The 27,973-nt window shown below is 38.7% G+C and overlaps 1 protein-coding gene across 1 annotated transcript; it reads left to right on the top strand.

Annotated features, from left to right (window-relative positions):
• TOP2A (DNA topoisomerase II alpha) lies at positions 1-27,973 on the top strand. The gene is made up of 34 exons (XM_054709123.1): positions 1-147; positions 374-464; positions 988-1,051; positions 2,628-2,773; positions 2,948-3,045; positions 3,148-3,360; positions 3,513-3,686; positions 3,867-3,968; positions 4,076-4,213; positions 6,271-6,409; positions 7,562-7,719; positions 8,650-8,775; positions 9,111-9,221; positions 9,366-9,471; positions 9,564-9,673; positions 9,898-9,990; positions 10,802-10,916; positions 11,020-11,141; positions 12,438-12,586; positions 14,468-14,699; positions 14,890-15,024; positions 15,163-15,363; positions 15,540-15,735; positions 19,803-19,894; positions 19,996-20,154; positions 20,280-20,363; positions 21,693-21,875; positions 23,049-23,139; positions 25,220-25,372; positions 25,598-25,718; positions 25,829-25,872; positions 26,607-26,806; positions 27,364-27,497; positions 27,948-27,973. The coding sequence occupies exons 1-33, from the start codon at positions 7-9 to the stop codon at positions 27,487-27,489; spliced, it is 4,413 nt and encodes a 1,470-aa protein (XP_054565098.1). The 5' UTR covers positions 1-6; the 3' UTR covers positions 27,490-27,497; positions 27,948-27,973.

Here is a 27,973-nt window from a genome sequence, read left to right as displayed (position 1 = left end):
GAGAATATGCAAATCAGCAAGACAAAGAAAAATGAAGATGCTAAGAAAAGACTGTCTATTGAAAGAATCTACCAAAAGAAAACGCAATTGGAACATATTTTGCTCCGTCCAGACACCTACATTGGCTCCGTGGAATTAGTGACCCAGGTACAACCAAGCCCCTGAAACGCAGTGACTAGGTAGTTAAAATGTGTGCTTTTCCTGGTTAATTTTCTATACATGCGTGTGCTTTGAGTGTCCACTGGAATTAGCCTAAACTAGTATGTGTGTGAGTGTGTGTATTTTTTAATCCAGAAGACCTTACAGTAATCATGATGATGAGACAGAATAAATATAGGGTAAAAATAACTATGTCCCTTTGCCTTATTTCTAGCAAATGTGGGTTTACGATGAAGATGTTGGCATTAACTATAGGGAAGTCACTTTTGTTCCTGGTTTGTACAAAATCTTTGATGAAATTCTAGGTGAGTAAATTCATGTATGTAAAGATCTGCTGGTCAAATCCGTTATAAGAAGTTTCATTCCTAGCAAACCCTCTGTAGCCAGAGCTGTCACTTCAGTTGTTGGAAAAGTGATGCCGTGACATTGAATTCTTTCCTAGAAACGGGACTATGAGTAAAAATTGCTGAACTAACACCTTGTTGGTGCTACTCTTTTGCTTGAGATTTTTCTTTCTATATCTTTTTTATTTCTTTATTGATTAAGGTATTACATATGTGTCCTTATCCCCCCATCCCCCCCTCCACTCATGCCCTCACCCCCCTGTTGTCTGTGTCCATTGGTTAGGCTTATGCATACAAGTCCTTTGGTTGATCTCTCCCTCTTACCCGCCCCCACTACTTTTCCTCTGAGGTTCGACAGTCTGATCAATGCTTCTCTGTCTCTGGATCTGTTTTTGTTCATCCGTTTTTGTTGTCTTTCTGTATCTTATAGTTAAGGAATTTTTTTTAATGCTTTAATTTTTTACAAATGTGTATTTTCTTTCAGTCAACGCTGCAGACAATAAACAAAGGGACCCAAAAATGTCTTGTATTAGAGTCACAATTGACCCGTAAGTCTCTTGCTTATTAGTCTTTTATTTCTTATAGTTCATGTTACTGTTAGTTGCATTTTCTTGGAATTTAGTAAAGTTGACTTGTTTATTACTTATTAATCCTCACCTAGAATGTTTTTACTGATTTTAGAGAGGAAGGGGGGGGGGAGAGAAAGAGAGAGATGGATCCACTGCCTCCCACACATGCCCTGACCAGGATGGAACCTGCAACCAGGGCATATGCCCTGAACGGGAGGTCCTGCCATGGCGGGCTGGGAGCCTGTATTCTATAACCTTTTTGATGTACAGGATGATACCCAACCAACTGAGCCACCCAGCTGGGGCATAAAGTTAACTTTTTAAAATAAAAGTTTGAAGGAAAAAAAAACAGGACAGAATGCTAAAATGAACAGTCTCTGATACCTACTATCTAGATCCAACAGTTATCAACACTTTGCCATATTTGCTTCATCTGTATTTTTTCTGAGTTTAAGTATCAATTACAGACACTATGATGCTTCATCCCTAAATACTTCCATAACATCTCCAATAATTTCCTGAAGTCTAGAGCTTTTGAATTTTTTGAAGTTTAGAGCTTTTGAATTTTTTCCTCCACATAATGCTATTCAAATAATAAACCAGCGGGTGGTGCTAGAGAGCTAACATTTCTGATTATAAATGCATGGTGTCCATTTATGGGTGGTTAGAATGCTTCTTTCTTTTTTTTATTTTTATCCTCACCCAAGGACACATTTTTATTGATTTTAGAGAGAGAGGAAGGCAGGGGGAGAGAGAGAAACATGGATGTGAAAGTGAAACATTGATCGGTTGCCTTCACCAGGGATTGAAGTGCAACCTGGATATGTGCCCTGACCAGGAATCGAATCTTCTATCTGCTGTATGGGATGATGCTCCAACCAACTGAGCCTCATCGGCCTGGGCTTCACCTTTTTATTAGCCTATTCAAGGTCCAAATAAATTCTTAGCATTTTATTGGCAAGCAGGGAAATTTACAATTGATGTTTTTCCCTTTCATATTTGTTTTACAATGAGATTTGTTGTGTGGGAAAGCTAAGAGAGCTAGGATAGTACAGATGATCCTCTTAAAAGCAGTATAAAAAAACAAAACAAAAACACAAAGATTTGACTTTGGGTGGTGGGCACACAGTGCAATAGACAGAACTTATTACATAGAAACCCACACCTGAAACCTATATGATCATATTAATCATTGTCACCCAGTAAATTTAATTTTTTTAAAAAGAAAAAGGCAATATAATAAGTTTCCAAATTTTGTTCTTATCTTTCCATTGAGCATAAGTCATTTCCCTTTGTCTATCCCAACATTTTAAAATTTCTTATTTTTTCAGTATTATCAGTGTTAGCCCAGGTGTTGGAACAGGTTTAAATTTTTATTTTCCTCTTGGCTCCTATTTCAGGAGTATCAGGAATTAAGCACAGTGGGAAAGAGAGTTCATGCTAAATTTCAGAAGAAAAATATGTACAAGAGCCATAAAGAAATTAAGACTGAATTTTAGAAATAAACATATTTAAGCACTAGCTTAACAATCAAATTCCAATCTTCTTTTCTTAGGGAAAACAATTTAATTAGTATATGGAATAATGGAAAAGGTATTCCTGTTGTTGAACACAAAGTAGAGAAGATGTATGTCCCAGCTCTCATCTTTGGACAACTCTTAACTTCTAGTAACTATGATGATGATGAAAAGAAAGTAACAGGTAGGATACTGAGGGAAAAAACAAACATATTGTTGCTAAAAAGCAAAACAAAAATACCTTAAATGACTATCTGTGGCATAAAGTTTTAAAATCTTTATAATTGCATCACTTTACCAGTGATTAAGAAATGAAGCTGTTCATCAGATAACAAATAGTATTTATTTATTTGCCTAGGTGGTCGAAATGGCTATGGAGCCAAATTGTGTAACATATTCAGTACCAAATTTACTGTGGAAACAGCCAGTAGAGAATACAAGAAAATGTTCAAACAGGCAAGTAAATAGTTGTATATTGTACTATAGCAATTTGTGTTATTTAGTTCTAGTTTATTTGTAAGGTGACTCGAATTTCTCATCTTTCCTATTCTTCCATAGACATGGATGGATAACATGGGGAGAGCCGGTGAGATGGAACTCAAGCCCTTTAATGGAGAAGATTATACATGTATTACCTTCCAGCCTGATTTGTCTAAATTTAAAATGCAAAGCCTAGACAAAGACATTGTTGCACTAATGGTTAGAAGAGCATATGATATTGCTGGATCCACTAAAGATGTCAAAGTCTTTCTCAATGGAAATAAGCTGCCAGTAAGTGTTTTTCTGGTCATGAGACAATGTGTGATCATTGTCAAAGGCAAAATTGGTTTTCATTCAATAACCATTTCATTAGTTTTGAAAAAAATCTTAGTTTATTCTTCAGTCTATAATTTTTTTTTTGTACCATTTTAATTCCTATACAGGTAAAAGGATTCCGTAGCTATGTGGATATGTATTTGAAGGATAAGGTAGATGAAACTGGCAATGCATTGAAAGTTATCCATGAACAAGTAAACCACAGGTGGGAAGTATGTTTAACAATGAGTGAAAAAGGCTTTCAACAAATTAGCTTTGTCAACAGCATTGCTACTTCCAAGGTAATTTTATTCTTGAATTGTTAATTATGATTTATATTTTCATACATGTTCTTATTTTTAATATATATAAAATGAACTTGGATATTTGGCTGCCTTGGTATAAAGTAAGCTAAATTAGACTTTTGTGTTTTATAATTTTGAGGATACTGAGCTTTACAGTCGATTACTTTTCCTCATTAGGGTGGCAGACATGTTGATTATGTAACTGATCAGATTGTGACTAAACTTGTTGATGTTGTGAAGAAGAAGAACAAGGGCGGTGTTGCAGTAAAAGCACATCAGGTATTGTATTTTAGCAGTTTTCTTTTTCCAAATGCAAGGAAGAAAAGACAGACTATAAATAAAATATGATTACATTTTTAGTGATTTAATGTCAACTTTTACTGCAGGTGAAAAATCACATGTGGATTTTTGTGAATGCCTTAATTGAAAACCCAACCTTTGACTCTCAGACAAAAGAAAACATGACTTTACAAGCCAAGAGTTTTGGATCAACATGCCAATTAAGTGAAAAATTCATCAAAGCTGTGAGTACATAGAGGGAAATAAAATAATAGAAATACCTTGCTTTATTTTCCATTACTCTTTTCAGCTCTGCAGATGATAGGTAGGTAGGTAGGTAGGTAGATAGGTAGATAGATAGATAGATAGATAGATAGATAGATAGATAGATAGATAGATAGCATTTCATATCACATTCAGTTTAGATCACTTCTGAATTCAGCCCATCTGCTTTCCAAACATTGAATGCCTAAAGTTGCTCTCAAGCACACATTCAAAACTCAATTCCTTCTCTCTATATTAAATTGATCTCCATATAAGGAAGTCCCCCAACCCCCAAAAAACCTATTTCCTATCTTAGTAAAAAGGCCCCAACCAACCACTAGGTTGCATAAACAAGAAAGCTGGGAGCCTTCTCTTTATCCCCCCCTCTCTAATCCATAAGAATTATCTTGGCCCTGGCCAGTGTTGCTTGGTGGTTGGAGCATTGGCCTATGCAATGAAGGGTTGTGGGTTCAATTCCCAGTCAAGGGCACATACCTCCCTTACGGGTTTACTCCTCGTCCCCGGTTGGAGCTTGTGTGCAGGGCAACCAGTCAATATTTCTCTCTCTCTCTCTCTCTCTCTCTCTCTCTCTCTCTCTCTCTCTCTCTCTCTCTCTCTCTCTTCCCTCTCCCTCTCCCTCTCCCTTCCCCTTCTCCCTCTCCCCTTCTCCCTCTCCCCTCCCTCCCCCTTCCCTTCTCTCTCTGAAAAAGCAGTGGAAAAAATATCCTCAGGTGAGGAGTAATAAAAAGAAAGGATCATCTCTTAGATATCTCAGCAGCCTTCTATTATCATCTTTTCTTTTTTTTTTTTTAATATATTTTATTGATTTTTTACAGAGAGAGGAAGGGAGAGGGATAGAGAGTTAGAAACATCGATGAGAGACATCAATCAGCTGCCTCCTGCACACCCCCTACAGGGGATGTGCCCGCAACCAACGTACATGCCCTTGACCGGAATCGAACCTGGAACCCTTCAGTCCGCAGGCCGGCGCTCTATCCACTGAGCCAAACCAGTCAAGGCAATCATCTCTTTTCTTAATAGGTTCTTAACATTCATACAATTTCAGTCATTTCTTTGTAATGCTCTTGAGTAATCTTTTTATGTTAAAGCACACATTTTGTCTTCACTCTCTTTTGGAAGTCTTTGAGTGATTTTCACTCTTAGAAAAAGTCCGGATTGCTTAATTTGGTCTACAAGACCCTGCCATCTGCAGCCTCACCTCAGGGCACTTTTCCCTACGGCTTTAAATTACTGAAAAGCATAGTACTCTTCTCCTCCTCATAACCTTCTCATATGCTTATCTCTCCTTGAAATGCTTTAAATCTGGTTAATCACTTTAGGTCTTCAATGTCATTTCCACAGGAAAGCCTTTACTTTCTACACTTCTCCCCTACCAAGTTTGTTCCAGTGTAACACTGACATACACTGTTATATGTAGCACATTTTTTTTCATTTATCCATAACATTCATTACACTTGTGATTTCTCATTTTAGTTCTGTCTTGTCTTTGTTGTATATTAAACTCCATGAAGACAGGGACCATCTCTAATTTTTTTAACTGCTAGATTTTCAACATGTAGCTCAGTGTCTGGCACAATATAAGTGTGTAGTCAATAAGTATTTATTGAATGAATGAACCCAATGGAACTAGCTTCCTCAGTAGTGATAAACTGAGACAGGAAGACGTGCCACCCTCTATCCAGAAATCATATTTCTATCTCTTCAGTATATATATTTTTAAATATACTTTTTTTTTTTATTGATTTTAGAGAAGAAGGGAGAGAGATAGAAACATCAATGATGAATCATTGATCGGCTGCCTCCTGCTCGCCCCCTACTGGGGATGGAGCCCACAATAGGGGCATGTGCCCTTGACGGGAATCAAACCCAGGACCCTTCAGTCCACAGGCTGATGCTCTATCCACTGAGAAAAACCAGTGAGGGCTCTTTTCAATCTTTAAATTATTTTTATGGGAGTTCATTTATATTCTACATTTCTGACTAAAATCTTCCTTAACATGAATCTTCTTGTTTTCAGGCAATTGGCTGTGGTATTGTAGAAAGCATACTAAACTGGGTGAAGTTTAAGGCTCAAGTCCAGTTAAACAAGAAGTGTTCAGCTGTAAAACATAACAGAATCAAGGGAATTCCCAAACTTGATGATGCCAATGATGCAGGTACACATTTCATGTTTCCAAATTTCAAATCTTATAGTTGTTATTTGTTTTATTCATTAACAGCATACCATGAGTATTTTTTCCTTGGCAGTTAATATAAAGAGAATATTTTTACTCTTAATAATCAGTGTATTCCCTTTTATTAAACATTTAGGTCATTTCCAGTTAAAATAATGTCGAGATGATTGTTTTGGGATATAGAACAAGGAAGTTTCATATTGATCTATAAGCAAGGGAAAAGTTTACTTTGACTCTCTTAGGTCCCTGGCTTGGTCTGAAAATTAAACTAATGAAGATAGATTAACAGGAGGAAAGTGTACAGATTATTTTAATGTAAACTTTACATGACACAGGAGGAAATCAAGCCCCAAAGAAATAATTAAACCTGGATATTTTTATGCCAGGTTTGATGAAGAGTGGAAAGTCATGGAAAGATATGATAAGTAAAGAGTATGAGCTAAGTGCAGTAAATTTGGGGAAGCTCAATGAGGCATGTTTATTCAGATTCTTCTCAGTGTACCTCGGTCTTAAAGTTAAGAATCCTCCTTTCCTCTGGATATATGAAGCCCCTCTCACAATGAGAGTCTTATGGCCTGCTTCAAGAGTGATGAGGTCAGAGAAATCTTCCTTCTACCATTTTCTAAAATTCCTTCAGCTTAAAATATATGCCAAGATACCATATTTTGGAGAAGCATGTAATAAACCCCATCGTTAACAAATATTTTTCATATAATATGATCAAATGAATGTTTAACAGTAGTATAAAATGAAAAATTAGCCTAAGAAACTAAGACTTCTATTTACTATGAACTTTAGCTAAAATACATATCTAGCTAGAGGTCTGATGCATGAAATTCGTGCAAGAGTCGGCCTTCCTTCCCCTGGCTGCCAGCACCAGCTTCCCTCTGGCACCCGGGACCCGAGCTTCCTTTGCAGCCCCGGCTTCGTCTGGAAGGTTGTCCAGAAGGACATTCGGTCTAATTAGCATATTATGCTTTTATTATTATAGATTATTAGCTCCATTTTACTCCTAAGCCGCTTGTTATAAACTATAAATTACTTGAGTTTTATCACAAAGCTATTAACAGCATGTCTGAGTTAATATTTGAGGTTGAACTAAATGTGCCAATAATTTGTGTATTTTTATTTTAGGGAGCCGAAACTCTACTGACTGCACACTTATTCTGACTGAGGGAGACTCAGCTAAAACCTTGGCTGTTTCAGGCCTAGGTGTGGTTGGGAGAGACAAGTACGGGGTTTTCCCTCTTAGGGGAAAAATACTCAATGTTCGAGAAGCTTCTCATAAACAGGTAGAATATAAAATTATCTTCAGAATCGCTATCTAGTTTTATAATGCAGGACTTGGTGCTTATGTTTCATTCTCTCATCGGGCATTTTAAAATGTGTTTTAGACAGTTTTTGTTATTTTAAGAAATTGGATACACAGAACCTACAACCTATGTGTGTTCCCTGACCAGGAATTGAACCCATAACCTTTTGGGTTCAATGCTCCACAAACAACTGAGCCACCTGGCCAGGGCTATACCATGTCTCAGTGATGGGCAACCTTTTGAGCTTGGTGTGTCAAACTTCGCCAAAAAACTGAGCTTAACTCGGGTAGTGTGTCACTTTGAGGAAAAAAACATTATTTCACAAATGTTTCATCCTCGGCATGCGGCTGCCTCAGCAGCCGCGTGTCATCAGAAATGGCTACGCGTGTCAGTGCTGACACGTGTGTCATAGGTTTGCCATCACTGCCATGTCTTAACGGATCTTTCTGATTACTAAAGTATCCTATATAATAAAAGACTAATATGCAAATCAAACGGCGGAACAACAGGTTGCTATAGTGCTCACTGACTATGGCCGGGGGGTGGGGTGGGGGGTATGCTCAGTGCAGGAGCTTCCCCCTGGTGGTCAGTGTGCTCCCACAGGGGGAGTGCCACTCAGCCAGAAGCCGAGTTCATGGCTGGTGAGCACAGCAGTAGTGGCAGGAGCCTCTCCTGCCTCCACGATAGGAGCAGGTCTAAGCCATCGGTAGGCCATCCCCCAAGGGCTCCTGGATTGTGAGAGGGCACAGGCTGGGCTCTGTGCATGAATTTCGTGCACCGGGCCTCTAGTAGGCTAATAATAACTTAAATAATAACTTAAAATACCGGAGCTCAAGAAAATCCCGGCAACATACACTGTTGTATTTATTAGTTCTTTTCACATTTATAAACAATATATGTCCATTTCAGATAATGGAAAATGCTGAAATTAACAATATCATAAAGATTGTGGGTCTTCAGTACAAGAAAAACTATGAAGATGAAGATTCACTGAAGACTCTTCGTTATGGGAAGATAATGATTATGACAGATCAGGTCAGATTTGCTTTTCAGATCCTTTAGATTGTTACAGTAAATTAAACATACCTTATTGTTGCATTGCTTTCCTGCAGTGAAAGGAAATTACTTAACTTGGAGCTCTGGTCATTATCTCTAATCAATATCTAAGCAGATATAGTATTATGTTTATATCATGTACACTACCTATACAGGTTAATAGTCTGGATTCGAATAGTCTTTGAATATTTAATAGCCTTTTTTTTTTAAATTAATCCCCATAGAAGAAAAATATTGAGAAATTACCCAATATGTCAATCATAATTTTTTGAGTTCCTAAACAGTTCTATGTTTGGCCTTCCAAATATTTCTAGGACCAAGATGGTTCCCATATCAAAGGCTTGCTGATTAATTTTATCCATCACAACTGGCCCTCTCTTCTGCGACATCGTTTTCTGGAGGAATTTATCACTCCCATTGTAAAGGTATATTAACTTCTAAGATACCATAAAGGATATTTTAAGGCCCTGCTTCTCAAGCCTAGATACACACATAACCCCAGTGAAGTACGGTGGTGTGTAGGAGTACCATCACCGTGCAAAGCCACAGCAATGTGTACTTTACCACAGGTGTCTAAAAACAAGCAAGAAATGTCTTTCTATAGTCTTCCTGAATTTGAAGAATGGAAGAATTCTACACCAAATCATAAAAAATGGAAAGTCAAGTATTACAAAGGTTTGTAATGAAACTCATATAGAATTCTCATTTTGTAATATACCATTCTATAAAAGATTATATGGAGTAACTTGGTATTCTTGATTATGTAGGTTTGGGCACCAGCACATCAAAAGAAGCTAAAGAATACTTTGCAGATATGAAAAGACATCGTATCCAATTCAAATATTCTGGTCCTGAAGATGATGCTGCAATCAGCCTGGTGAGTTTGAATTGTATTTCATACATACACTCTAGTTTTATAAATCACTGCTTTAGCTAGTCAGTTGAAATATTTTTGTATAATAGAATGTTTTCAGAAAGCATATCCCAGAGAAAGGAACCAGATATTTTAGAAAACTGAGTTTTTGTTGTTTTCGTTTTCATACAAGAAATATTTCGGAACCTATTAGTACAGTGACATCTTTTTCATCTGCTAATTTGTAGGCCTTTAGCAAAAAACAGACAGATGATCGAAAGGAATGGTTAACTCATTTCATGGAGGACAGAAGACAACGGAAGTTACTTGGCCTTCCTGAGGTAAAAATTTTAAATATATCCCACAGAATGTACTATTTACTGAACTTTTAGGATTGATATAACAAATTTAAGTTACTGAGTAGCTATTTTAGTAAAAAGTGTAGTAATCGATAGTTATATAAGTATTCTTATTTAGAATGCTGCATAAATGTATTGGGCATAAAAGAAATTACAAAGACAGTGCACTTTTTTTCTAATTGTGCAACAATTAAATTTGCTTTATCTTTAAAACAAAATTATTTCTGCCCTGTCTGGTGTGGCTCAGTTGGTTGGGTGTGTCATCCTGTGCACCAAAAGGTCACTGGTTCTATGCCCAGTCAGGGCACATACTCAGGTTGTGGGTTTGATCCCTTGTCGGTGAGTATGGGAGACAACCAATCAATGTTTCTCCCTCTCTCTCTCAAAAATCAATAAAAATCTATTTAAAAAACAAAATACTTCTGAAAAAATTTTTAAATACTTCTGAATTTTTTAAAATATATTTTTATTGATTTCAGAGAGGAAGGGAGAGATAGAAATATCAATGATGAAAGAGAATCATTGATTGGCTGCCTCCTGCATGCCCCCTACTGAGGATAGAGCCCGCAACCCAGCATGTGCCCTTTACTGGAATCAAACCAGGGACCCTTCAGTCCACAGGCCGATGCTCTATCCACTGAACCAAACCAGTGAGGGCAATACTTCTGAATTTTTAAGGGGCTTAATAACTATCCTAAAAATACTGAGAGGTTTTTTTGTGTTTTTTCCTGAGAGGTTTCTTTGTTTCATTATTTTAAACCTAGATCATGTAATACTCTCTTTGGTCCCTCAGGATTACTTGTATGGGCAAGCTACCACATATCTGACGTACAATGACTTCATAAACAAGGAACTTATCCTATTCTCAAATTCTGATAACGAGAGATCTATCCCATCTATGGTGGATGGTGAGTTCCAATTATTTAGTCTGTTTTTGTCATAACATAGAAATCAATGCCCAGAAATGGTTAAATTGAGGATACTAATATTTGCACTTCTTTCATTTTGAAGGTTTGAAACCAGGTCAGAGAAAGGTTTTGTTTACGTGTTTCAAACGGAATGACAAGCGAGAGGTGAAGGTTGCCCAGTTAGCTGGGTCAGTGGCTGAGATGTCCTCTTATCATCATGGTGAGGTAAACACACAATCTATGTTTCCGGAAAGCATTATAGTAGAAATACCTGCAAAATTATTCTCCAAACACTTAGTGAAAATATAAGCCTGGTACCTTTGTAGTAGAGAACAATTTGGTGAAATCTGCCAGACTAGATAATGTGCTTACACTTTGGCCTAACAAATCTATTTCTGAAAATATTCCTATAAGGATATTCATAAGTCTGCAAGGATCTGTGTTCAAATATGTTTATTATAACTTTGATGTTAAATTTAGACATCAAAAATGTCCAATGATTGGGAAATTGTTATAAACTGTGACACATCTATGCATAGAATTATTGATATAACTGAAGTAAACCTGTGTATACTAACATTGAAGAATGTCCGTGTCCTGTTGTCAGCTGGGGAAAAAAGAGACAGAACAATACTTAAAGCAAAATGTCTAGAACAATATGTTCGAAATTATTGACTTTTATTAGCCCTGGAAATTAAAAAGGGCGATATTCCAATTTGTTATAGATATCTGAATTGTTTGACTTTACACAAACATACATTCATTTTTTTATTTTGTGATTGAATTGTTTTTTTAAAGAACTAGATTGCCTATAGGTTTCTAGAACTTTAAATGTAATGATTGTCTTGCTTGTTGCTTTCAAAAATATAGTGGTAGCCCTGGCCATTATGGCTCAGTTGGTTGGGCGTCATCTCGTGCACTGAGAGGTTGCTGGTTTGAGTCTGGTGGGGGCACATACCTGGGTTGTGGGCTCCATCCCCAGTAGGGGGCATGCAGGAGGCAGCTGATTGATGTTATGCTCTCACGTCGATGTTTCCTCTCCCTAAAAATCAATAAAACTATTATTTTAAAAATTAAAATATAGTGGGTACCTAGTAAATGATCGTGATTTGTTAAATGCTTACCATGCACCAGGTACAAAAGATAAGTCAAATATGTATCTTACTTCAAGGTATAATCACAGTTTAACCAAGAGGGACAGCACACAACTACAGAATAAAGTTATACATGCTAGAGTAGAAATGAGTGAAATATTGTAACTTAAGTAACTTTTTATTCTACTCTGAATGGAGAAAGGAGCTATGCCTTTCTTGATTGAAATTATTGGAAGGCAAGAGCCCTGAACTTGGAGCCCTAAGTCTTGGGTTAAAGCACTACATCTGCCATGTACTTATCTGGGAAAAATCAGTAAACATCTATATCTCATAAAACCCTACAGGATTATAGTAAGGCTTAGTCATAATAATGGGTATGTATTATTAAAAGTCTACAGATCAGATTAACGAATCTTTCCTTCCCCAGATGTCACTAATGATGACCATTATCAATTTGGCTCAGAATTTTGTGGGTAGCAATAATCTGAACCTCTTGCAGCCCATTGGTCAGTTTGGTACCAGGCTGCATGGTGGCAAGGATTCTGCTAGTCCTCGATACATCTTCACAATGCTCAGGTGGGTAATGCTTTCAATTTCTAGTGAACTGCCATTTCCAATTTTGAAGTAATATGAGATTTAGTAGACAAAATAATATAAAAATTCAATCAGAAAATGTACTTTTGATGCAGATGCTTAGAATATTAATTTTTTAAAAACTACTCATTAAAGCTTAATTATGCTACTTTTGCAATGAGCAGAAAGACAAAATTCTATTTCAGTTTGATAGCCATAGCCTTTGTATCCCTTAGAAGTATTATTTCCTTGTGAAACTATAAATGTTTTTATATACTTTTCTTTTCTTTATATAGAGAGTATTTCTTAACCAGGAGATATTTTGCCGCCCAGGTGACATGTAGCAATGTCTGGACACATTTTTGATTGTCATAACTAGGAGAGCCATGCTACTGGCATCTAGTGGGCAGCGGCTAGGAATACTATTAAACACCCTCCAATGCACAGGACAGCCCCCCACAACAAAGAATTATCTGACCCAAAATGTCAGTAGTGCCAAGTTTGAGAGACCCTGCTGCAGAATTTACATCAGAGTATAGAGCTTGATTCTTCGTAAATACCACAGTTGAAATCGTACTTCCTTTACAATTCTATGGAAAGTACACTATGAACGGTCAGTTTTTAGCTATCATCGTATTTAACCTTTCAGCAGCACTGAATAGAGTTAATCACTTTATCCTCCTTAAAACTCTTTATTTTGACCTCCAAAACACCAGACTTGGTTCTCCTCCTTATTAGTCTTTTTTTTGCTGTGTATTCTACTCATCGTCCCAACCTCTAAATGCTGGTCTGCCTCAAAGCTCCATCAGATCTTTTTCCACTAGCTATTCTCAGTTCCCATCCATAATGATACCTCATCCATACAGTCTCATAACTCCAGTCCCGAATCTAAACTTTTATATGTCTAATTATCCACTTATCATTTACCACTTGGATATCTAACAAGTATCTCAAACACAAGTTCAAAACAAAATCCTGTCTCAATAAATAGAATACCATCCTTCTAATTTTCAGGCTAAAAACCTTAAAGTCACTTAGGGCAACCAATTTTTAAAAAATAGGTCACTGGTGCAGAACCTTCCAACTGCTTCATTTAGAGTAAAATCCAAAGCCCTAGCCCTAACCGGTTTGGCTCAGTGGATAGAGCATCAGCCTGCGGACTCAAGGGTCCCTGGTTCGATTCCAGGTCAAGGGCATGTACCTTGGTTGCGGGCACATACCGAGTGGGGAGTGTGCAGGAGGCAGCTGATCAATGTTTCTCTCTCATCATTGATGTTTCTAACTCTCTATCCTTCTCCCTCCCTGTAAAAAATTAGTAAAATATATATTCAAAAAAAAGCCCTAGGTTAACTAACCAGTCCTCACATGATCTATGCACCCATTCCCCATGCCTTTTTATTCCATTTCATATTATCTCTGCTTAGAATACACTTGGCGTCTTTGTCTATACATGCCAGGCATACTCCCTCTTCAGGGCCTTTTACTTTACTGGTCCATCTTGCTGGCAATACTCTTTCTGCAGATAACCTCCGGGCTGATTCTCTCGATTTCTTTTCTTCTCAAACATTATCCTATCAGAAAGTACCTACCATTTCTTAGCACCCCTTCAATCACTCTTACCTACTCTATTTTTCTTCTTAGCATTTATTGCACCTCCTGACAAAATCTAAGTTCATTGTCTAGCTCCTATATAAGGATGTGAGCTCCTTGGAAACTGAGACTTAAGTCTTTAGTGCCTGGCACAATGAAAGTGCTCAATAAACATTGTTAAGCGAACATTAGCAAGTAAAGCTGAGGTAAATCCATGTATTGATACTTTTCATTAAAGTTAAATATCAAAGCCAGTATTTTTGTAAAATAACATTCTTTGATTGTTTCCTTTAGTCCTTTGGCTCGGTTGTTATTTCCACCAAAAGATGATCACACATTAAAGTTCTTATATGATGACAACCAGCGTGTGGAGCCTGAATGGTATATTCCTATTATACCCATGGTGCTGATAAATGGTGCTGAAGGAATTGGTACTGGGTGGTCCTGCAAAATCCCCAACTTTGATATTCGTGAAGTTGTGAATAATATCAGGCGTTTGATGGATGGAGAAGAACTTTTGCCAATGGTAACTATTTTGTGTTTATTAGGAATGTTCATTTTCCTCTGGTTTCAACTCAATAGACTATATGATTAAAGAGGCTATAAGTATACAATTTATTTCACACTGAAATGTTAGATTTATTGTTTTATGCTATTGTGATTTGTGTTTTTAGTGTCACATTTAGAAAACATTCTTTTTTTAAATACCAATTTAGCTTCCAAGTTATAAGAACTTCAAGGGTACTATTGAAGAGCTGGCTCCAAATCAATATGTGATTAGTGGTGAAGTGGCTATTCTTAATTCCACAACCATTGAAATCTCAGAGCTTCCCATCAGAACATGGACCCAGGTAAGTAATGGGGGAGTCGTGTGTGTGTGTGTGTGTGTGTGTGTGTGTGTGTGTGATCAGCCAAAACACTTTTTGTAATGCTTGTTAACTATTCAGGAGCTGGTGTTTCAGATACTTACAAAAGGATTATTTCTTTAGACATACAAAGAACAGGTGCTAGAACCCATGCTGAATGGCACTGAGAAGACGCCGCCTCTCATAACAGATTATAGGGAATACCATACAGATACCACTGTGAAGTTTGTTGTGAAGATGACTGAAGAAAAACTGGCTGAGGCTGAGAGAGTTGGACTACACAAAGTCTTCAAACTCCAAACTAGTCTCACATGCAACTCTATGGTATGTCTTATGAGATAGATCCATATGTTTACAATTTATACTAAGAAGATAATATCAATTTTAAAAGGAAATCATAGTCTACTTTTATATTTTGAAAGAATAAAGTCATTTCTCTAAAACCATTAAAGTTTAGCAAATTTAGCTGTTCTTGACTCTACGCTTGTTTTTTTTTCCAGGTGCTTTTTGACCACGTAGGCTGTTTAAAGAAATATGAAACAGTGCTTGATATTCTAAGAGACTTCTATGAACTCAGGCTTAAATATTATGGATTAAGAAAAGAATGGCTTCTAGGAATGCTTGGCGCTGAATCTGCTAAACTGAACAATCAGGCCCGCTTTATCTTAGAGAAAATAGATGGCAAAATAATCATTGGTATGTTTTTGGGATAATAACTGTCTGTACTAAACTACAATTGTGCCAAACTTCCTTTAAACATTTTTGGAGAGAGTAATGGTGGGGAGGGAGTGCAAAATCCATTTAGTTTGCTGGCTACTTAAATGAGCATTTCTTTGAAATAATTAGGTGTCTTATAGTTTGAAAGACATAGTTTTTACTAGATTGAACATCTTGAGAAATCAAGATTTAGTTGACATTTAGACAGAAAAGAGCTAGAAGAGGTTCCTATGTAAACTAATTGATCAAGAGAAAAGTCTTATAGGAAACTAGAGGCCCGGTGCATGAAATTCATGCACTTGGGGGCAGGGGAGGGTTCCTCAGCCCAGCAGTCAGACATCCCTCTTACAGTCTGGGACCCCTCGCTTCTTACTGCCTGCCTGCTCGCTGCTCCTTAGCACTGCCATGGAGGTGGGAGAGGCTCCCACCACCGCCACTGCACTCGCCAGCTGTGAGCCTGGCTTCTGGCTGAGCAGCGCTCCCCCTGTGGGAATGCACTGACCACCAGGGGGCAGCTCCTGTGTTGAGCATCTGCCCCCTGGTGGTCAGTGCACATCATAGCAACCATTTGTTCTGCCATTTGGTTGATTTGCATATTAGGCTTTTATTATCTACTAGAGGCCCGGTGCACGAAATTTGTGCATGGAGGGGGGTTGTCCCTCAGCCCAGCCTGTACCCTCTCCAATATGGGTCCCCTTGAGGGATGTCCGACTGCCCGTTTAGGCCTGATCCCACCCGGGCCTAAACGGGCAGTTGAACATCCCTCTCACAATCCAGGACTGCTGGCTCCCAACTGCTTGCCTGCCTGCCTTCCTGATTGCCCCTAACCGCTTCTGCCTGCCAGCCTATCACCCCCTAACCACTCTGCTGCCAGCCTGTTTGCCCCCAACTTCCCTCCTCTGCCAGCCTGGTCACCCCTAACTGCCCTCTCCTGCAGGGTTGATCACCTCCAACTGCCCTCCCTTGCAGGCTTGGTCCCTCTCAACTGCCCTCCCTTGCAGGCCGGGTGCCTCCCAACTGCCCTCTCCTGCTGGCCATCTTGTGGTGGCCATCTTATGTCCACATGGGGGCAGGATCTTTGACCACATGGGGGCAGCTATACTGTGTGTTGCAGTGATGATCAATCTGCATATTACTCTTTTATTAGATAGGATAGAGGCCTGGTACAGGGGTGGGGGCCAGCTGGTTTGCCCTGAAGGGCGTCCCGGATCAGGTGGGGGTTCCCTTGGGGTGTGGGGCGGCCTGAGCGAGGGGCCTGTGGTGGTTTGCAGGCTGGCCACGCCCCCTGGCAACCCAAGCAGAGGCCCTGGTATCTGGGATTTATTTTCCTTCTACAATTGAAACTTTGTAGCCTGGAGTGGAGCCAATCCTGGGGCTCCCTTCGAGGCAGGCAGCCATTTGTGTTGGGGTTATAATTGAAACTTTGTTGCCTTAAGCGGGTGGGCACGGCCAGGGTGTTCGGAAAGCTTTGCTTCCCCTGTTGCCGGCGGCAACCCTGGCCTGCTCTCTCAAGCTCCATTCTGCCGCCATTTGTTTGAATTTGTTTACCTTCTATAATTGAAACTTTGTAGCTTGAATGGAGGCTTAGGCCTGGCAAGGGGAGGCGGAAAGCTTGGCTTCCTCTGTTACCTAGGAAACCTTGCTCTCTGTGGCTGTAGCCATCTTGGTTTGGGTTAATTTGCATACTCGCTCTGATTGGATGGTGAGCGTGGCTTGTGGGTGTGTCGGAGGTATGGTCAATTTGCATATTTGTCTATTATTAGATAGGATAATAATAAAAGAGTAATATGCTAATTCGACCAGACGTCCTTCCAGATGATCTTCTGGACGAAGCCGGGGCTGTGAGGGAAGCTGGTGCCAGCAGCCGGGGGAAGGAAGTCCTACTCTTGCACATATTTCGTGCATCGGGCCTCTAGTATAGGATAAAGGGCTTTTGAAGTAAGATTATAAATGGCTTCTATTATAAGTAAATTGTGTACTTAAGCCTGAAAGGTCATGTCTTAGGGATTTTTCAAAGACATTCTAGCTCTGGCTGGTGTGGCTCAGTTGGAGCATCGGCCCCTACAGATTTGGGGCACATACCCAGGCTGCAGGGTCCACCCCTGGTCGGGGCACATGCAGGAGGCAATGGATCAGTTCTCTCCCTTCCTCTCTCAATTTAAAAAAAAAAAATTGAGGCGGGGTTTGGGGGTTTCATTGACCAAGAAGCTTGAAATAAAAGGAAGGTGGGCTGGAGCCATCCAGGCTCAGCCACCTGGTGTGCGGATGATCAAATAAATTCGTAATACCTCACACACACAAAAAAAGGTGGGGGAGGTGAAAAGAGATAGCTTAGTTCTGACCAAGGTTAACTAGGAAAGCTGGGCAACTAACTCAGGCTACTAGGTTATAGTAGCAAATCCCCAAAACATGACAACGTGAGTTCCTAGTGATTACAGGAAATTTTTCTGGTGGTACACAAAAATGTTTTAATTTGTTACATCTTCGATTTCATGAATATTTTAAAAAATAACACTAGTATATCAGCCCCTTAATTTCACAGCTATTATTGCTTAAAACAAGGCTAAAATAAGTAATATTAGACATGACTCAAAGAAAAACAAAAAGTAAAGGTTATATTGACTACTGTAAACATTGGAAGAGAGGTTCTATAGGAAAGGGGAATGAGCCCTGGCTAGGTAGCTCAGGTGGTTAGAGTGTCATCCTGATATGCCACGGTGGCAGGTTTGAGCTCCAGTCAAGGCACATACAGGAATCAACCAATGAATGCATGGATAGGTGGAGCACAGATCAATGTTTCTCTCTCAAATCAGTAAACTAAAAAAAAAAAAAAAAAAAAATTATTTACTTTTTTTGGTAAGAAAAGGGGAACAAATGCAACAAGGAAAAATCAATATTTGGATGGTGGCACTAAAAACTTGCCTGATCAGATAATGAAGTTTTTAAAAACCAGGGTCCATAATTGAGGTAGAGACCAAAAATAAATATTTGGATTATCTTTTGTTAAGAGTTATGATTAGATCATAACCTCATATGATTTGACTGCCCTCTTGTGGTAATTTACATTTGTCAGTATTTTAGGGCAGCGATTTTCAACTGGTGTGCTGCAAGAATTTTTAAAAATGCAATATCTGACTATTTAGTCAGGGGCACTGACGGCTCTCCCTTAGATTGTCAAATTAAACAATGACAGCAGCCAACAACAATAGCTGTCCGGGGTGAATGAATTAACATTACACCTATTTTTTTTGTTAGGTCAGCAGAAAAATTTTTTATGTGCAGTAGAATTTTAGTAATTAGTTTATATGTGCCATGAAATGAAAAAGGTACTGGTTTTAAGGAAAATACTTAACTTTAGCTGACCCTTGAACAACATGGGATTTTTGTGTGTCTTTTTTGTTTTTTTTTGTTAACCCTCACCCAAGGATACATTTTTATTGATTTTTTAGAGAGAGAAACATTAATTTGAGAGGGAAACATTACCCATAGGTTGGCTCCCATACACGCCTGACCGGGGATCAAACCCACAACCTTTTTGGTGTACAGGATGATGCTCAAACCAACTGAGCCACCTGGCCAGGGTGACTCACACAAATTTGAACTGTGTGGGTAAACTAATTTTTTTAATATTTTGGAAAATTCTGGAAGGTTTGTGACAATTTGAAAAAAACAGATAAACCTTGTGATTTTCTTAATATTTTATTTTCTCTAGCTTTATTGTAAGAATACATATAACACAGAAAATATGTGTTAACCGACTGTTGATGTTATTGGTAAGGCTTCCAGTCAACAGTAGACTATTAGTAAGTAAGTAGCAGGGGAATCAAATTATATGGAGATTTTCAACTATTCAGGAGGTTGGTGCCCCTAATCCCCACATTGTTCAAGGGTCAGCTGTATATATCAGAATGTAAAATGTATGCAGGATAAAAACAGCTTACTAGTTTCCAGTTCTAATCTTTTGAATTACTATGGTAAAATCTTATTACTTTCCTAAAATATTACTCAAAACCAACTATTACCTCTGTTTATATTTTTGTAAATAGAAAATAAGCCCAAAAAAGAATTAATTAAAGTTTTGATTCAGAGGGGATATGATTCGGATCCTGTGAAGGCTTGGAAAGAAGCCCAGCAAAAGGTAATTTCTTGGTTAACATTTTTCTATATTATTAAGACTGTATAATCTAGTGTCTATGTTTCACATTTCCTATTAAAACTACATTTTAATTCTTCCCATAGGTTACAGAAGAAGAAGAAAATGAAGAGAGTGACAATGAAAAGGAAACTGAGAAAAGTGACTCTGCAACTGGACCAACTTTCAACTACCTTCTTGATATGCCTCTGTGGTACCTCACGAAAGAAAAGAAAGATGAACTGTGTAAACAAAGAAATGAAAAGGTGAGTTGATGATGGTACATTTTGCTTAGTTATGTTCTAACCGTGAAAGTAAAAACTTGTGTGCTTCATGAAAATGCTGTTTATGCATATAAATTAACTCTTAATTTGCTGACTATCTTATGAAGGAACAAGAGCTGGAAACATTAAAGAGAAAGAGTCCATCAGATTTGTGGAAAGAAGACTTGGCTGCTTTTATTGAAGAGCTGGAGGTATGTAGCTTATAATGTCCATTTTAGAATTTTTACTATTGAAATAATAAATTCTATCAATACACCTCTTTATCAAGAAATTTCACAATTGGCAGTAGAAAGAATATTGAGGCAAAAGGAAATATTCCAAGATAATACATAAAGGAATAAACTATTTTAAACTAGTTAGAATAAAGTAAATGATGCAGGGGACATACTAACCTGGAAGTTTCTGGACAAAGGGGAAAAGGAAAGGAGGGCAAGAGTTGATTTTTGACCTAATGGGACTAAGAAGATAAGAATTTAAATGTGAAAGAAGACCAACCCAACCCAGTCCTCCAAATCAACCTAAAAAGACAGAAACAGTTTATCTTCAGGGCTAGCTAATTAGTAGTTTTGAAGATCCTGTTAATTTCACTATTTGGTTTTCCTACATTTTGACATAAGAAAAAGCATTTCGTAAATGAAGCTAAAAGGGTTACCATGCAAATTTATATTATTGCATTCAGTATGATGTGCAGCTTATAATCAGTTGATTGTATAAGTATACATTACTAGAATTACATCCTTATTTTTTATTTGAGTTTACAAATTTTATCCCTAACGAACTTGCTCTTTTTATCCTCAGAAAAATTCAGTGGTAAAATCAAGAGTCGCACCCAGTCTTCTATCCCCACACTGTTCAAAGTGTGTCTTGATTATATTTTCACTGTTGTAGTGGTATCCTTAGCTATGGAACAGGTTGTCACAAATTTATTTTAAGATATAACTAGTTGAAACCCATTTAATTGTTGCCTTTTATGCTATCCCTATCCTATCTAATAATAGAGTAACATGTAAATTACCATCACTCCTCTACGCCCATGATTGGGCGGTGGGAGGCTGGGGGGTGGGACTCGGGGTGGCCTATCCAGCCATTGAGAGGCAGGGATCCGCTGCCACTGAGGCGGGCTACCCTGCTGTTGAGAGGCACAGGGGGCGGGACTCCCGCCCCCTGTGCCTCTCAACGGCCAGATCTGCGGCCGCTGAGGGGGCCTGCCGCGGACACCCAGCTGCGCCTCTCAACAGCAGGGTAGCCCCCCTCAGCGGCCGCGGACCATCAAAAATGGGAGAGCTGGGTGCCTGTCTGCTCCGGCACCAGGCCTTTCAGAAGCCTCCGCCGAGCCGGAGGCTTCTGAAAGGCCTGGTACACCAGCGGACAGGCACCCAGCTCCACCGCGAAAAGCGAAAGCGTGTAGGGGACCCTACTCGTGCATGATTCAATCATGCACTGGGCCTCTAGTAAAGTAATAAAGATGTTATAATGCCTTTTTTAGCTTATAAACTTGCTTTCTTCTATCCCTTTTTTAGGCTGTTGAAGCCAAGGAAAAACAAGATGAACAAGTAGGAGTTCCTGGGAAAGGGGGGAAAGGAAAAGGGAAAAAAACACAAATGGCTGAAGTTTTGCCTTCCCCAAGTGGAAAAAGAGTCGTCCCCCGGGTGACCACAGAGATGAAAGCAGAGGCAGAAAAGAAAATTAAAAGGAAAATTAAGGTAATACTCTTGAAAACATTATACATAAAACACTTTAAGCTTATTTTCACTTAAAATTGAACAAATTATAAGTTTTCTACTCCCATAGTTTGGAATTTACCCTATATCTAGTCATAACATTCCTTTTTTAAAAAAAGAAATTATTGGTTGATTTGAGAGAGAGAGAAACATTGATTTGTTCCACTTATTTATGCACTCATTGATTGATTCTTTCATGTACCCTGACCGAGGATTGAACCCACAACCTCGGCATATCAGAATGACACTTTAGCAACTGAGCTGTCCGGCCAGGGTATAACATTCCTTTCTAATGATCCTGATTTTTTTTAATGTTTAAATATCTTGAAAAAGTCATACTTGTACCTTTATTCAGAGTTCTTAATCAGACCCAAAGAAAATCACTCTTTGACCTGATATAGATTTGTATACTTGACCTTATATTATTCCAAGTACAGTAAACCCTTGATTTTTGCAGACCTCAAAATGGACAAAATATCTAGGATGTATGTCATATATGAAAATTAACACCTTATTAACTTTTAAATGCTTTTAACCAAGATTTACTTATAATTATGTTAAGTTATATTTTTTGTTATTCATTGTTATTTTTAACAAATTTTAGGGAATAGGATATATGTTGGAAAAAACACTAGTGATTTTGCCAACATAAATAAAGATTACATTTCCATAACTATACTCTACATATTTAAATCAAAGTGTCACTGCTCATAAACAATATCCAATGAATGATTAGCACGTGTTCGCACTGCATTTGTACAAGGTAATTGGTTCTCTTGTCAGTGGCGTGACTTTCTGCAGTAGTTTTAATACATGCTAAGTCAATGTTCTGACGTGCTAAGGCATGCCCCAGCAGTGTGCACTTGTTTACTCGAAGTGACTGGTGAATGCACACATTTATTAGATCTATTCAATATATAAATTTTTCTGTGACATTAAACTTCTAACTACACAAACGTGTCTACATAAGTGAAAACGGGTAAACTCACTAATTTGTCAAATTTTAAATATGCACATTCAGAAAACCTACTTTGTTATATAATGGACTTTCAGCTTTAACGGGCACCCCCCCTTCCCGAATATATCTGTTATATCGAGATTTTACTGTAATAAAATTTGGCAGAGCTTGACCATTCTCATCTTGCTGTCCTTTAGAATGAAAATACTGAAGGAAGCCCTCAAGAGGACAGTGTGGAAACAGAAAGCCTAAAACAAAGATTAGAGAAGAAACAGAAAAGAGAACCAGGTATTAAACATTTTAAGGAAATGGTCAAGTTGAGATAAAATTGTGTTTGTTACTAGCACATTCCACATAGATATTCAATAAATTCTTAGTGCATAACATGAAGGAGAGCTACATCTGAAGTAGTTTGAACCTCACTAACATTGTTTTTGGGATTTGATTTGAGTAGAGATCATTTTGTAATAAAATATTCGTTAATTTGGCAACTTGGATTCCTCAGTTGGGATCCAAAGAAAACAAACTCAGTTAATTAGATTTCTCCTTCTAGCCAGTTAAAAGCTTGAGTACAGTGACCACATCTTAGTCATGTTTGTATTATCCCTAGAGTTTAAGATTAATGCCTTTATTGAGTATCTACTTTGTTTAACTTCCTCAGTGAGATATTGACATACCAAATTCACACTTTAAAGTGGACCGATTAATGGTTCTGGTATTCTCTAAAGTTTTAGAACAATTTCTTGCCCCCAAAAGAAACACTGTACCCATTGAAGGTCACTCCCTATTTCCTCCCAACTCCTCCTCCCCCTAGGCAACCACTAATCTAATTCTATCTCTAGATTTACCTATTCCAAACGTTTCATATAAATAGAAATCATATAATATGTGGTTTTTTGTGTCTGGCTTCTTTCACTTAGCATAATGTTTTCCAGGGTCATCCATGTAGTAAACATGTATCAATACTTCCTTCATTTTTATTGCCAAATAATATTTCACTGTAGAGACTGTATTTTGTTCTGTTCATCAGTTGATAGAAATTTGGGTTGTTTCTTTGGGAGGAATTGACCTCCAGGCCAAATTGGCTGTGAGGACCAGCTACGGCTACAGTGAGAGAGCTGCTGTGCAGAAATACCCCTATGGAGCAGGACTTGCTTCAATGGGGCTTTGGTGCTCACTGAGCCTGCCCCATGAGTGTGTTGCTAATGGATGTGTACAGATATAATCTGCTATGGTCTGAAGATGTCCACTGGGATCATTGGCTCTAGGGCCTCCAGGGAGGTGCAAAATCATCCACTGCCTAGGGCCACCCTGCAGGAGCTATTTCTATTGGGTTTGGAGGTGCCCAGGCAAGGTGCAGCTGTGAAGCAAGTTAGGCTCATGCTCCAGCAGGGTCTTAAGTCTTTTATTGCTAAGCCCAGCTGCAGCTTGTTTGAGATATTTTAGCAAAGTCTGAAGCCTGAGCAAGGACAAGCTGCTGCAAAGAGATTGGGTGGGGTTGCAAAATAGATGGGGCAGGGTCTCAGGGAATAACTGGGGCGGAGCAAACAGATAAGGCTACAAGTCAGCCCTGCAACTGGGAGGTCCCAGCACAGGAACCCCTGTGAGAACCCAGGTCTGGGAGAAAGCTGCCCCCAAGTTCCTGCCCTGATGCCAGACATCCAGTTCCGCCCCTTATATGCCTGGGTCCCCCAGAGCCTCATCCTGACGCTGGAGCTCAGAGTAAGCAGGACATTCAATTCAGTTCCCGCACCAGCCCTTTAAAAGGAACACCTGAGTCTCCAGCAGTCTCCGTGTCACTGAGCCCCAATCCCTGCTGGGTTTTACAGCCTGTAGTTATGGGGACTTCTTTTCCCAGCTCTGGGAGCCTGGGCTGGGGGGGGTGTGCAAAGGGGAGGCCTGATATGGGGCTGGGGGGGAAGGATGGGGAGCCTGGTATGGGGCTGGGACCCCTTGCTCCTCACAGGCAGCCACCACAGAGACCGTCTCCCTCCCTATTAAAAAAGCAGCACATGTGGGTGGCAGTCCAACCCGTTCAGCGCCTCTGCCCCTCCTACCAGTCTCAGTGTGCTTTCTTCTTTACTTCTCTAGTTGTAGGACTTCCATTCAGCCCCCTTTTAGGCGGTTCTGAATGATAGTTGTTCTGTATTTTAATGTGCTGTGGGAGGCTGCAAGTACAGGTGATTCACCTACGCCACCATCTGTTTTCTGCAACACGTATTATGGGGTTCATTGACCAAGCTGTATGCTCCATGAGAAGAAACTTCTGTTTCTGTTCACTGGAACAGAGCTCAGGAAATATTTGAAGGATGGATGATAGAGAAAAGTGGGTCTAAGAATATGTAAAGTTGGTTAATCTCCCTTCTAGGTAACAAGGCAAAGAAACAAACTACTTTGCCATTTAAACCAATCCAAAAAGGAAAGAAGAGAAACCCCTGGTCTGATTCGGAATCTGATATGAGCGGTAATGAAAGTGATTTTGATGTCCCTCCACGAGAAATAGAGCCACGAAGAGCAGCAAGTAAGAAAAACTGATGAATATGTAGATACACTAAGAGATTTTAATGGCCAATATATTTCAGGGCACTTAATCCCAGAAATTGTTCTATCTTAGAGCAGTAATTATATTAAAACATCTTTTAGGAAATTAAACTGAAGCTTAAATCTTCATAAAATGTTATATCAATCTGTGGATCAAATAATCTGTTACCCTCTTTGATTCTTTGTAAATGTATGTTTTTAATAGCAAAAGCCAAATTCACAGTGGATTTGGATTCAGATGAAGATTTCTCAGATACTGATAAAAAAAGTGAAGATGAAGATTTTGTCCCATCAGATAGTCCAGTTAAGACCAAAACTTCCCCAAAGTAAGTATCTTTTCTAATATGGGTTTTATCGTGATTGATAGCTGATGATGAATTCTCTGTTGTTTGACACACTTAGAATTGGTTCTCAGGATGTAATTTTTTTCTTCTAGACATACGAACAAAGAACTGAAGCCACAGAAGAGTGCCACATCAGGTGTGTATTAAGTAAAAAGAGTGAGCCGTCTGCTTTCCTCGGTGCTCAGACCCACCTGGGTTCTAATGCAGACTACATTAGCCAAGTCCTGCCTTTGAAAATAAAAGGGGGTTCTCGTTAGCATTACATTGATGTTGTTCATTAGGTTTAATTTTGCAAATAGGGGTTCTACACTTAATGTGCTAAAAGTATAATGTGCTGCCCGGCTGGCATGCCTCAGTGGTTGAAAGTTGACCTATGAACCAGGAGGTCACGTGACAGTAAAGAAGACAGTGGCAAAAAGTAAGCCTAAGTCTTAGAGATGTGTTAATAATATTGGGATTAACTAATATTAGTCGCCACAAGTCAATCTTAATTTTTTTATCCCCAAAATTTACTATTGATAATGAAATTAAATTCCAAATGAAAGCAAATCTAATCTTTAGATGTTTATAATAACAAATGGTGGTCAAAAGGTGTAAGATAAGCATGTTTCTCAAAATGCCAGACATTATCTAGCTCATTGCTATGACCGGGACAGGATTTACACACAGTTTGCAAATGTTTAAGATAAAACATATACTTATTTTTTAAATGGATGCTTAAGAACACTGATTCTCTAATATATTTTCAGCTCTATTAGATTGTCTTTTTCCTGTGTTAAATATAAGCCGTCAACAGGTTGCTAAAGAAAGTTCACAGTGAGAACAATTCATCTGAGCGTGGCCATGATGAATGCTTGTGTTGACTTGCAGGTCAGTCTTCCACCTCCACTACAGGTGCCAAAAAAAGGGCTGCACCAAAAGGAACCAAAAAGGATCCAAGCTTGACTTCTGATGTCCCTCAAAAGCCTGATCCGCCCAAAACCAAGATTCGCCGCAAAAGAAAGCAATCCACTTCTGATGATTCCGACTCTAATTTTGAGAAAATGATTTCTAAAGCAGTCACAAGCAAGGTGGGTGCTTATCCTGACTGACTCTTTGCTGTAGGTGGATTTTGGGGGTTTTGTGGTGTGTGTGTGTGTGTGTGTGTGTGTGTGTGTTAATCCTCACCCAAGGATATTTTTCCATGGGTTTTTAGAGAGAGTGGAAGAGAAGGGGAAAGACAGAGAAATATCGATGTGAGAGAAACATATCAATTGGTTGCCTCCTGCACGAGCCCTGACCAGGGCCCGGGTTGAGGAGGAGCCTGCAACCGAGGTACGTGCCTGCCCTTGACCAGAATCAAACCCGGGACCCTTTGGGCCACAAGCCAACACTGTCCACTGAGCTAAACTGGTTAGGGCTGCTGTAGGTATTTTAAAACATAACCAAGCTTTGCTCTTAGTAATTTAGCACGTTTGTAAGAAAATTTAAATCCCAATTCATTAGCTTTTACTGTATTTACTTTAGTAATAAAGATACATACCTCTTAGTCCATGAGAGACTTGTCTCAGACTTAGATTACATATTTTTTACATTGAAATTCTGCTCTCAGGTTAACACGTGCAAATTACTTTGTCTTTTCTCTTAGAAATCCAAGGGGGAGAGTGATGACTTCCATCTGGACTTGGACTCAACTGTGGCTCCTCGGGTAAAATCTGGACGGACAAAGAAACCTATTAAGTACCTCGAAGAATCAGATGAAGATCTGTTTTAAAATGTGAGGTGACTATTTTAAGTAATTATTTAAAGTTACCTCAATCTTTTTTTGTTAGTTTGTTTCCTCCCCTGTGAATTTAGTTTGGGGAAGCTAGTTTTAATCTGGAATCATCAAAGTGAAGTGTGTAGACCGCAATGTCCCTTATCTCTTTATAACACCATCTAAAGGGTGATCCATCTCATGGGCATTGTTTTCTTCTCTGCTTTGTCTATGTTTTTAGTCTGTTTTTTCTTTTGTCTTTAAAATCTGATTTTACTTCTGAACTCTAGAGATAGTTATGTAGTAGTCACTTCAGCATAATGTAGTTTATTGTCCATACATTAAGTTAGAATTGGAGCACTATTTTCCATCAGATAGAATTTTGTAGTTCTAGTACAAAATATACTCCCCACTCAGCCTTTTTTGAACTTTTGTTCAAGTAATAAGAAGTTGTTTAAATGCTTCATATTCTTCAGAATATCAGCAGAAGCTAAAGAAAAAC

This window comes from Eptesicus fuscus, chromosome 20, assembly GCF_027574615.1.
Source record: "Eptesicus fuscus isolate TK198812 chromosome 20, DD_ASM_mEF_20220401, whole genome shotgun sequence".
Lineage (NCBI taxonomy): Eukaryota > Metazoa > Chordata > Mammalia > Chiroptera > Vespertilionidae > Eptesicus > Eptesicus fuscus.
Note: the sequence above shows the minus strand (reverse complement) of the source record. Positions and strands in the feature narration are given on the sequence as shown.

What these genes read in the sequence shown, in the direction of transcription:
- TOP2A (XM_054709123.1), top strand. Translation starts at nt 7, where the DNA reads ATGCAAATCAGCAAGACAAAGAAAAATGAAGATGCTAAGAAAAGACTG. An exon ending in ATTAGAGTCACAATTGACCC is followed by an intron (nt 1,052 to 2,627) that starts GTAAGTCTCTTG and finishes TTCTTTTCTTAG; the next exon opens with GGAAAACAATTTAATTAGTA. An exon ending in TATCCCATCTATGGTGGATG is followed by an intron (nt 10,917 to 11,019) that starts GTGAGTTCCAAT and finishes TTCATTTTGAAG; the next exon opens with GTTTGAAACCAGGTCAGAGA.